At 42.4% G+C, this 11,389-nt stretch overlaps 1 protein-coding gene across 1 annotated transcript; it reads left to right on the top strand.

The window, feature by feature from the left end:
• Positions 1–9,041: 9,041 nt before the first annotated feature.
• Positions 9,042–11,071, top strand: Cyp12e1 (Cytochrome P450 12e1). Its single transcript, XM_030388142.2, has 6 exons — positions 9,042–9,154; positions 9,221–9,326; positions 9,446–9,689; positions 9,750–9,866; positions 9,929–10,382; positions 10,442–11,071. The coding sequence occupies exons 1-6, from the start codon at positions 9,077–9,079 to the stop codon at positions 11,027–11,029; spliced, it is 1,587 nt and encodes a 528-aa protein (XP_030244002.1). The 5' UTR covers positions 9,042–9,076; the 3' UTR covers positions 11,030–11,071.
• The last annotated feature ends 318 nt before the right edge of the window (positions 11,072–11,389 follow it).

The following is an 11,389-nucleotide window of genomic DNA, read 5'->3' as shown; positions in this document are numbered from 1 at the left end:
TTTCGAGTTTTATCTGAAACTTTGTAGCCCCAAAGAATTTGATCTTAGCCTCGGCACTGCCAACGTGGCTTTAATTAACTCATTTTTCATTGGAATTGCCAGCGGCGGGCAGGCTGCCAGGGCCGGGGCCGTTGTTATCTTATCTCGCCTGGAACTGGAGCGCAAATGTCTTGGCACGCCCATCACTCATCCCGTGGCGCAAGCCTTTGTCTAGCTGATAAGCCAGAGCCGGAGCCACCTTGCGGGCCATTTGAGTTTTGAATCGAAATTGACTTTGCACATTTCACATGAAATTATGTGCTGCTGCGTAACCAAAGCCCCGGCCTCCATTGATTCCGCCACAAAGCGTCGCACTTTCAATTATGCTGCCCGTAATTTCCTTTACGGACTTATCTGGCAGCTGAACAGCAATTTCGCCTGTAACACCAAGTATAATTTTATGATGGCCGCAACTTGAAGTGAAAGTCCTATAAAGCGTCCATTGGCAGCGGCCAGGATGCCTCCCCAGGGCTGGCCCGAGCTGCCCTGAGCTGGGCTGAAAGTTGTTTCATTTTTAATCAAATTGCCTGATGGAAGTTTTTGCATGTCTTCGCTTCGCCTTGGCAGCGTCTCGACAATGCTGCCCATTTAGCTGGGTCAAAGGTAAATACGTCCCCAGCACGACCGCAGCCGGCTTTAAGCCAGACGCTTTTTATGGCCCAAACAACAAAACCTCAAAATTGCAGATTTAATTTTATTTCATTGCACTCGCACTCGCCTCGCCTCGGTCACAGGAAAATTGTTTCTTTATATTGTGCTCGGTCGACTTGCAGCTTTGTTTCCTTGATTGCCCTGGCTGGCTGGAATGCGTCCTTTGAGTCATTCATTTCAAATTCAGCAAAGAAACAGGTGAAAATTGCAATTGCAATTGCGATTGCACCTGCGTCGTTCTCTCTCTTTCTCTCTTCTTTTTTTAAGAAAGCAAAGTCAATCAGGAAAAATGTCACAACAAACACAACTTCAATCTGAATTTTATTTATGAATGAATGCATTTTGGGGTTAAAAGTTGATTAAAAAACTGCAATTATTCAATCTGAATTTTATTCATGAGTGAATGAATTTTTAGCTTGATTAATGAATTCGATTTTTTAAAGCAGAAGTACAATTCAGATTTGTATAATATAATATATAGAAATGGATATTTCTGCAAGTTTCTCTTCTCTCAATAAATGGATCCAAATGTTTATAGCTTGAACAAATTCCCATTGTCAAGCTTTAGAAATTTTCCTGAGCAATTGCATATTGTATTTAGGTATAAGGTAACTGAATGGATGCTATAATAACTCGTGTTTAATTAAAACAAATTATTAGTTATTTCCTTACGAATTGTAACTTATTCAAGCGTCGATTTATATGTTCTCAAAGTAAGAAAGGTATGAGAAAGCTCACATGCAAAAGCTCACTCAGTGAGTTGTGCTGCGAAACTTTCTGTGTGTTGATCGCCTTCCAAAAAAAGCTCTCTTGGCAGATGCTATAGAAAGAAAGTTTACTTCAATTTACTACAGCTCTTTGTATTACTTTTACCTCATCTAGCTCTAAGTCTTCAGTTGTAAGGTTCAGCTCTCTCAAAATGTAGCTGAAAAGCTATATGGAATTCCCATCAAACATTTCAATTCCATATTATTTTATAATTCGGAGAACACAGACCATGATGATTAATGAAATGCAGAAATCAAGAATTTGAATATACTTTTTTCATAGATTTTGGAAGTTAAAACGGAGTCTATTAAATGCATTTAGCTTGTTGATTTCACAAAATGAATAGAATTTGGCTACTAAAGAGTATATACAGTATTATTTTTTAAATTCTCGAAAGTCTTTGACATTAGTGGTTCAATGTACTTATTACTAACAATCAATCTACAATTACTAATAATTAACCAATATAATTACCATTTATTTCTGTATAGTTCTTGCAACAGAGCTAAGTATAAAAGATCTATCTACTAAACTATTCATCAAATTAGTTTAGGTTGGAATCTCTTTAGTAAGCGAAATCTTTCGAGACTCTATACAATCATGTTGTGTGTTCTGTTCTGTTGTTGTTGTATGTTATTTGCCTGGTTGAGTGCACAAACGATGCGTTGCCTGCAAACGATGATGTCTCATTAATAAACATAAGCAAGAAAGAGATTCAAAGCTGAAGCAAAATCCGAATCAGAATCCGAATCAGAATCAAAATCCAAATCAAAACCATTTACAACTCCAGTGAGCAACATAAAAAAAGAAGCGAAAGACTTTTGGGGCCGCAATATTTGTAATCAAACGCAGTCATAATAATCAAGTCGTAAAAAACAAATCCATTTTCGCGCTTCAATGAACGCCGAGAGCCAGGAGCCAGGAGCCAGACTACAGCCAGAGAGCTGTAAAAACAATAATAGTAATGGCAGCGGGCAACAACGTTTTTACACCTTTTGCAGCAGGAGCCGCCAGAAAGGATCAAGGATAACAACGACACGACAGCGACAACAACGACGACGCTGACATTCGATAATAATAAAGGCCATACTTTGTTTTAGCCAAAACGGCAGAGCGAGAGAGAGCGAGAGAGAGAGAGAGGGAGAGTGGTGCAATCGACATGGCCATAAAAAACAAATAGCTCAATGACTCAGGCAGAGTTTTATGAGCTGTGTAGTCTATATACATAGATGGAGGATGTTAAGATCTGCCACAGGAGCAACCTGTACATATTTGCGGTATTTTCCACATTTTGTGGAGAGGCGTTGACAAATCTGTGACTGGCCCCATTAAATGGCCGTAAAAATCAAACAGTAAGCGCTGTAAATTATAATGTAATAGAAATATAATAAGCGAGTTCATCTCGATGGCTGGGATAACAACGCGCGCATCGTAAAATCGGCGAGCTCGTAAAATTCGCCAGGAAACGTGAAATGAAAAGCCCGGCGCTAGTTTTCACACCAACTTGGGCCGAGCCGGGACTGGTAGCTGGGAGCTGGGAGCTGGGAGCTGGCATCATTACATTTGAGTGTTTTACAACTTCCGTTAAGTTTGCCGGGGCTATAAAGCGTAATCTTCATGTTTTTATTACAAGGATGCGGCCACCCGCCCAGCAGCCCGAATCCTGCCCGACCCAGCTCGACTGGCAGCTGTGCTGTCAATGTGGCAGCATCGAGGACATCAAATTGACAGCTCCTTGGAGTCGTAAAACTCCTCACTGTGGACTACTACATATGTTGTTGGCGCCCCTTCTCCTGCCAGCCCGCCTGCCCGCCAGCCTGCCTGCCCGCCTCCTACACTAACTGGCAACTGGGGTAATGATTGTCACCGGCTAAACAATTAAATTGAGGTTAGAATGAAACATAAAAAGCGCATAAAAAGGACATAAAGTCCGGAGCAGACGAGGCGACGGCCAGCTATGCGAGTCCCGACGATGTCGTCAACGCATCGTAAACGCTTTAAGCTACAGTTTATATCCATTTCGAAAGGATAACAGCGACAACAACAATGACAACAATGGAATTAACATGACCTGTGTGTGCGATCTGTGGCCTCGTAAAACTTCTACTGATAAGACACTCGCCGTTGGTAATGATAATAAAATTATAATTTCGCCTCTGCATATGCTTGTCCCAAAGTGTCTATGTGAGTGGCGATAATGCTGGGATTCGGATTCAGATTCCTGCTGCCTGGGAATAGGACTAGCTATGCTCCGCCTCACGCCTCACGCCTCCAAGCACTTGACTCTGGCATTTCGGTTTTAGGGCCCGCCGCCATGTGAGAAATTGTAAATTGCGCTAATAAGCATTTAAAATTAACTAAATGCTCGACTCTTGGGCCAAGCCTGATGACTTGTGGATCGGGGTCTGGGCTATGGGTTCTGGGTTCTGGGCTCTGGGTTCTGGGTGTCTGGTTTCCGGTTTCGGGCATGTTTGGATTGCTCTTCAGCCGGGCTATAAACTGTGCAAAGTCGTTAGACGAGCTCTAAGTGGCGAAGAGATGCGTTTTTCATGTTCGCTGTGGCAGTAAATGCTAAGAGTGTTGGCGATGCTCCCGATAGCGAGTAGTCGAGCCAATCGTAATGGATTGGCTAATCCAATTGGCCATTTGGCGGGGCACAGTTGCTAGAGTGGAGCATATGGGCATGTCAACACATTTTATTAGGGTAGCTGCTTGGACTCGACATGGTCTGGCCATTATGGAGCTCTTATATAATTTAGGAACTATCCCGGGCTGGGCCTAAGGCTGAGATAGTTTGCAATAATATTCCAGCTTCCACTCAGAGTAATAACATTTATGGTTAAATAATATTTAATCTGCAATAAATAATTTCACTCGACTAATGAAAGCAGTAATGCATGAATGCTTCCAGGCGATTATTCACATAACTTAAATAATCACTGATTGGCCGATGCTAATCTAACTAAATGTAAAATAGAAACTGACAAATTATGAAGCAAAGAATAAATTTTATTTGTAATGAAATGTTTATTGAAGCAATATCAAACTATATTAATGGAAGTTTTAGAGTGTTGTGAAATTAAGAAAAATATATCATGAGAAAAGTATACATATGTATATAGTTTTCCTTTAGCTCTCATGGCTTTGTTTATGAATTATTCAGTTTGCTGTTCCTTCGTCTATCTGAGTTTGATATCATTGAAAAATATATATTGGAATAAATATCGGGCGAAAGTGTAATTACGTATAAATATATACATATATATAATTATAATATATACTTATTATTGTAAATAATTATATTATGGCTTTCATCGAGCTTGAAATTGACCTTGAACCTGAAAATTACAATATAATAAAGGAGCATGTATTCAATCTTTCTTCTATATAAGTATATGTATATAAGAGTTAGTTTTTTATGGTTTCAAGAAATGTTTATATAGTATTAGATAGGCAAACAGATAGTACATTGGGCTTCATTAAATGTAAAGTCAAAAGCTTCTGCTCTATCTGAATGTAACAAATAGATTATTTAGTAAACCTAGTTAGGGCAATAAAAGTTTCTGCGTTTCTTTCTTTTCTGACTCATGTACGTAGTGTTATCATTGCTATTGACAAATGCTTATCAAAATGAAATTTCCTCGATCGGATCGATACAATACAACAATCGATGCAATAAGTGGATGTCTTATGTCTGCAATTATTCGTATTTCAACAAACAAATACAGAAGTTTGGAATCGATTGAAGCAATAGTGTACTTATATAGATGAAGAATTATATTTAATAATATTTATTTTATTTATGTGATCAATATGACATTGAAATGAGATTTGGTTTCAGAGATTCTCAATAAAATTGTCTTTGTGCATGTAGTAGATGGTGTCCTGGAAAATTAGAAGGCAGTTGAAAGCTGGGGACGTATGGACAAATAAAATGATAAATAAAGTTAAAATTTACATATACATATATCGTAACAAAAAATATATATTAAAGTGTAATGCATACGATTGCTAAAATTATAGAATTATATAAATAAATTCATATAAAAAAAATAAATAAAAACATGTAAACTATTTAATATAATAGTATATACTGTTAATATTGTTTTATTGTAGGTAAATATCATGGCATGTTTTATACTCGGCTGTATTTTCATTATATTTTTAAAGAACTCGTCTTTAGTGAAATTCTAATTTGTGCTCCACTTGCTGAATACGGCTTTGAGCTGATGTACTCACGCGCACTTAGCCACATGCACACCCCCATAAAGAGACGATTACTTCCGCCATTTTCTATGATGAATTGCTACTTTTGCTTAACGCACACACACACACATTTATACAGAGAGCCACACACACACACACATGCACAGAGCCATTAAGCAGCAGAGAGGAGATGCGCAGACATCCATTCAGAGACCGGGGACAAGGCAGTTAGCGACACAGACCCACATATACATGCAAGGCCATCTGTGTATCCGTGTATCTGTGGATACACATTTATCCAGTCGTCGACGGCGTTGACAGCGCCAACGCCAGCGGAAAAAGGTGCAGGACGAGCCAAGAACGCCGCAGAGGCAATGTAAAGCAGGTGAACTCGAGGCAGCTTTGTTGCTGCTGCTGCTGTTGCTGCTGTAGCTGGCAGCAATTGGTGGCAAAACACTGAAAGGACACAGGAAGTGCACTTTGCCAGCACACACACACACACACACACACACACATGCACATATTCGCACACTTTTATATACAGAAGCAGGACACCCTTGCCGTCATTGGGGTGCTTTTGCCGTTTATTTATGCCTGGCAATCATAAAGCGCGCCCCAAAACTCACACACCCACACACACACACACTCATACACACTCACACAGAGAGACAGTGCAAGGGAGAGTGCAGGTTATGGCTTTCTATAACTCAGGTTCTGTTGTCGTGCCGCCTCTTTCTGGCCAACGGCCGCGTCGTCTGCTGCTGATGTATTCCATACAAATTGCAAGTTTTAGTGCTTTTATTTTTCGGCACTCTCCGGCAAGAGAATCATCCATCAATGGCATTACGGGCAAGGACACAGGGACAGCAGCCAGCCAGCCAGCCAGCCAGCCAGCAGACGCGAATGCTTTTTGAGTGTTGCTGACGTTTTTGTGTCGCTGTCGCTGTCGCTGCTGCTGTCGCAATCGCAATCGCAGACGCAGACGCACCCATTGCTCAACAGGACACACACACTAGAGGATAACAACCCTCCTTTTACCCATTTTTTCTTGTTTTCTGGTCGAAAGCATGCGGCGAAATTTGTAAATTTTTCGCTGCAAAACAAAGAGAAAGATTCTTTGGCCAACACAAAAGGGGGTAGACTTTAGTGCCTGCTATCTCCCTCTCTCTCTCGGTCTCTGTCTCTCTCTCGTTTGCTCTCGCTCAGTGCTTGTGGCTGCGTTTGTAGAATAATAGCATAAAATATTGTTGTCCTTGAACAATTTACTTTTATTTTATTTTTATTGCCTACATTGTGGAGCGCTGCCTCTGCCTCCTTCTGCCTCTGCCTCCTTCTGCCTCTGCCTCCTTCTGCATATGTGTGCCGCATATGTGGGTGTGTTTGTTATGGTGTCTGCATTGTTGTTGTTGTTGAGCCGCGTTTTTGGCTTCATTAAATTTATGTTGCAACGAACCGTTGCGCACTCGACCCCCACCCCCCTTCACCCGCACGCCCTGTCTGCTTGCCAATGTGCTGAGCCTAGTTGCACGTGCCGCGCTGCCGTAAAACAGATCGTAAAAGTTTATTACTTGCGGCTTTCTCTTTGTATGTGTGTCGCGGATACTGTTGTTATTCTCTCGATGTTGTTGTTGGGTCTGTTCACTGTAGCTGCTGCTCCGTCGCCATTGTCGCTGTCAGCTGTCAAATTGAATTTGTTTATATTGCCAGCACCAGCTGAAGCGGCAGCAGCAGCAGCAGCAGCAATGCCGTCGAGCCGGTCAGAGGCCATATTCAGCGCCATTCAGCTCCAACAGGTTTCATTTTCACTTGCCGGAAATCATTGCGTCATGCTGATATTTTGTATTTTAACGCCCCGGCGACACCACGCCCTCACCCGCTCTGGCTGTCATGCTCAGCTTTGTGTTTAGGCTGCAAAGTCGATTTTTGTTGGTTTAGGTCAGTTAGTTTTTGGCTTTGACAGCTCAAAGTCGAGGTCAACTTTTGTATGCCCATCATCGGTTGGCGTGCTGTCTGCCTCCCTCCTCTCTCTGCCTGTATGTGTGTGTGTGTATGTACATGTGTCTGGCTGCGTGTCTCATATTTATGCGCCCGCCGGTCGAGACGCGTCCCAACGGCCAATGCGACGCGCCCTCGTCACTGGACGTTGATATAAAAAATCGATTTTATTATAGCCGTTTGTCTGCCATCCTATATAGATTTTCTGTCAGCTGCGATATTGCCTTTTGTCTGACTGGGCGAGCCTCTGCCACTGACAGGCTTAAATTTGGCCCGTGTCTCCTGTTTAGGTGAGCCACTTTAAACCTGAAAGTGAAAGCGTTGCGTATACGCAATATGTGGAATATTTTGAGGAAGTGAGAGATGCATTAGAAGTTAAAATTCAGGAAGCTGCTTAATTTTATAAGAATGAATTAGAGAAATAAAATGTATGTGTGTGCGAGTTAAAAATAAATATTAAACTTATTTTGGAGAATTTTAAGTAAAAATAAATTATTGAAATAATAATTAAATTAAATAAGATTTTGTATGATTACAAATAGTTGTTGTTTAATCAAATAAAACTACATTATATGAAGATAAAAATTGTTGAATAAAATTTTCAATAAAAATGTTTCATCCTTCTAATTTATGTTTTAATGTGGCTATTCATATGAAATCGAAAGAATAAAATGTATTTTATATATATTTTAATGTTATAAACTCTTCATATTATGATTACAATTTTGTATTCAGACAGGAATAAATGCAGAATATGTTGAGTCAGAATTTTCTTTAAATTAGTTTAATATTCATTTTAATTGTTTAAGTATTGAAGAATATATATGTCAGACCTTTTTCCAATAAGAAAATAGAAAATAATTAAACATTTTTGGCAGATGAGCTGCCGTTTTCATAATTATTAATTATTATTTAGCAATTAAAAAAAATGCTTAACGAAAGACCTCAATTGTTAGTTAAATATATTCTTTATTAATAGAAGAATTGACTTTTGTCTTAATAAGAAAAAATAAATTGCTGCTGAATATTGTATTAATATTATACACTAATACCAATATAGAATTAAATTAAATTTGTTACATTTCGCAAATGCCTTACCCAACAAAAACAAACAAGATTAAAGTTGAGTTATTTATTGTTTAATTTAAACAAGGCAAAATAAAACAGAGAATCAATTTATTGCTCAAAGCTTTTAAAGCTCGAGTGCAGCAAAAGAGACGAGAGAAGAGAATGCACTGAAAAGAAACCAAAACAAAACAAACAATGTATAAAACCTAATCAACTCACGTCACGCTGGGAGAGCGTAAAGCTCGCTCAGCACGCCATCGAAATATGAGAAATATGAGAACGAGGGAATTAATTAATAAAACATCTAGTCAAATTTTTTGAACAGCGCTCACTTCATTCAGTGCACAAAATGTTGTCGAAGCAGTTGGCTGGATGGCGAGAGCTCAGCGCTCGAGTGTTCAAAATCGAGAGGGCGTTTGGCACAAAGGTATAGATACTCATAGATATATATAATATAATCAATAAATAATATTTATAATCCCAATATATCCAGGCCTCTGCTGCTGCTGTAGATGCCATTCCTCTGGAGCAAGCGAAACCCTTCTCGGAGCTTCCGGGTCCCAGCAAATTCGAGTTTGTGCGATCTTTTCTCCCAGGCGGTGAGTGAGCGAAAGCTGTTAAAGAGTTCCTCTCTTCGAGTTCCTCTCACCTACTATGCGCTCTTTCAATATATCTCTCTTCGGTTCAACTTTTCTGTCTTATCACCGACCAATCGCAGGTCGCTATAAGAATGTGGCGGTGCACGAAATGTTTCTGGATATGAACAAGCGCTATGGCGACATATTTCGCATGCCTGGCGTGGCGGGCACTGATATTGTGATCACCTTGAATCCGGTGGACTATGCCACGATCTTTCGCAACGAGGGACAGTATCCGTATAGGCGCAGCTTCGAGACCTTGGATTATTATAAAAAGGTACACAGACGCGATATATTCGAGGGCGCTGACGGTTTGACTTCCGGGTGAGTTGCAAGAGAAGATTAACGAATTCTTGGCTCTAATTGGCGTATCTCCTTGCTTAGCAATGGACCCGCTTGGAGCAAGATGCGAACTGCTGTCAATCCGATTCTGCTGCAGCCACGAAACGCCAAGCTCTATATAAACAATTTGCAACACGTGAACGATGAGTTCCTGGACCGGTAAGCTCGAAGATCTGGGATCTAAGTCCTCTCGACTGACAATGGATGTTTTCCCCTGGCAGCATTCGAGCCATTAGAGACCCGAGCACTCAAGAGATGCCGGCTGACTTTGGCGAAGATATTCGTCGGCTGGTCCTGGAGTCCATTGGATCCGTGGCGCTCAACACGCGCCTCGGCCTTCTCGGCGAGAACCGGGAGAGTGAGGAGGCGAAGCAGTTGATTAAGGCATTGGAGAACATACTTGAGCTGAGCTTCCAACTGGACATCATGCCGCCGATCTGGAAGTACCTGCCAGTGCCCATGTTCAAGAAGCTGATGCGCTCCTTGGACACCATCACAGACATATGCTATAACCACGTACAGCAGGCGCTGCACCGCATCGAGGAGGATGCGCGGGTGGGCCGCATCACCACTGAGCCAGGGCAGGAGGCTAGCATATTGGAGAAACTGGCGCACTTTGATCGCAAGGCGGCCGTGATCATTGCCATGGACTTGTTCTTCGCCGGCGTGGATCCAGTGAGTGCTCCAAATCCGTGTCGAGTTCCGGATTCCATTTCTTCAATCCTCCATTTCAGACCCTCGTCAGCCTGACTGGTACTCTGCTGAGCCTAGCCAAGAATCCTGAAAAACAGGCCCGCCTGCTGGAGGAGATCAGGGCTGTGCTGCCCGAGAAGAGCTCCGAGCTAACCATAGAGAACATGGCCCATTTGCCCTACCTGCGCGCCTGCATCAAGGAGGGCATTCGCATGTATCCCATCGGCCCTGGAACCCTGCGCCGCCTGCCGTGCGACGTGGTGCTCAGTGGCTACCGGATCGTGGCTGGCAAAGATGTGGGCATGGCTGCCAACTACCAGATGGCCAACATGGAGCTGTTTGTGCCGCGGGTGCGCGAGTTTCTGCCCGAGCGCTGGCTGCGCGACGAGACCAATGCGAATCTGGTGGGCGCCACGGCCACGCCCTTCATGTACCTGCCTTTCGGCTTCGGGCCGCGCGCCTGCGCCGGCAGGCGCATCGTGGACATGCTGATGGAGATAGCCGTGGCCAGGCTGGTGCGCAACTTCCAAGTGGGCTTCGACTACCCAATTGAGAACGCATTCAAGGCGCAGTTCTTTGTGAAGCCCAACATTCCGTTCAAGTTTAAGTTTGTGGAGCGCTCCATGTAATCCCTCACATCCGTACATAAATATAAAAGAACCGCTTAGCAATGATACCTCCAACATATGGCAAGGAAACACCCTCAGCAGCTCCTTCAGAGCCAAGAGTTCCAGCCTCTCAAGAGTTCCAGCTCCAGCTCTCGCCCAAGTGTCCCCCCAGCCGAGCAACAGCAGCAACTACTTGACTCAATTGATTTGCTCGCCTGCTCCTGTGGATCTGTCAAGTGCACTTGTCTGTGCCCGCAAAGGAACAAGCACTTGACTGCCTTTCGAATGTTAACGTGTCTGTGACGTGGCGTATCGTGGGCCCTGCCTTCTGTGTGGCATCTGAAGAATGGTTAACGATTTGGACTCAAGTGCGAAACTATG

Source organism: Drosophila navojoa, chromosome 2 (assembly GCF_054131105.1).
Source record: "Drosophila navojoa isolate 15081-1374.11 chromosome 2, UAZ_NAV_1.0, whole genome shotgun sequence".
Classification (NCBI taxonomy): Eukaryota; Metazoa; Arthropoda; class Insecta; order Diptera; family Drosophilidae; genus Drosophila; species Drosophila navojoa.
Note: the sequence above shows the minus strand (reverse complement) of the source record. Positions and strands in the feature narration are given on the sequence as shown.

Bases quoted from the DNA above. Each gene is read 5' to 3' on its own strand.
- Cyp12e1 (XM_030388142.2), top strand. From the start codon at position 9,077: ATGTTGTCGAAGCAGTTGGCTGGATGGCGAGAGCTCAGCGCTCGAGTG. The intron at 9,327-9,445 runs GTGAGTGAGCGA...GACCAATCGCAG, and splicing joins GCGATCTTTTCTCCCAGGCG to GTCGCTATAAGAATGTGGCG. The intron at 10,383-10,441 runs GTGAGTGCTCCA...CCTCCATTTCAG, and splicing joins TCTTCGCCGGCGTGGATCCA to ACCCTCGTCAGCCTGACTGG.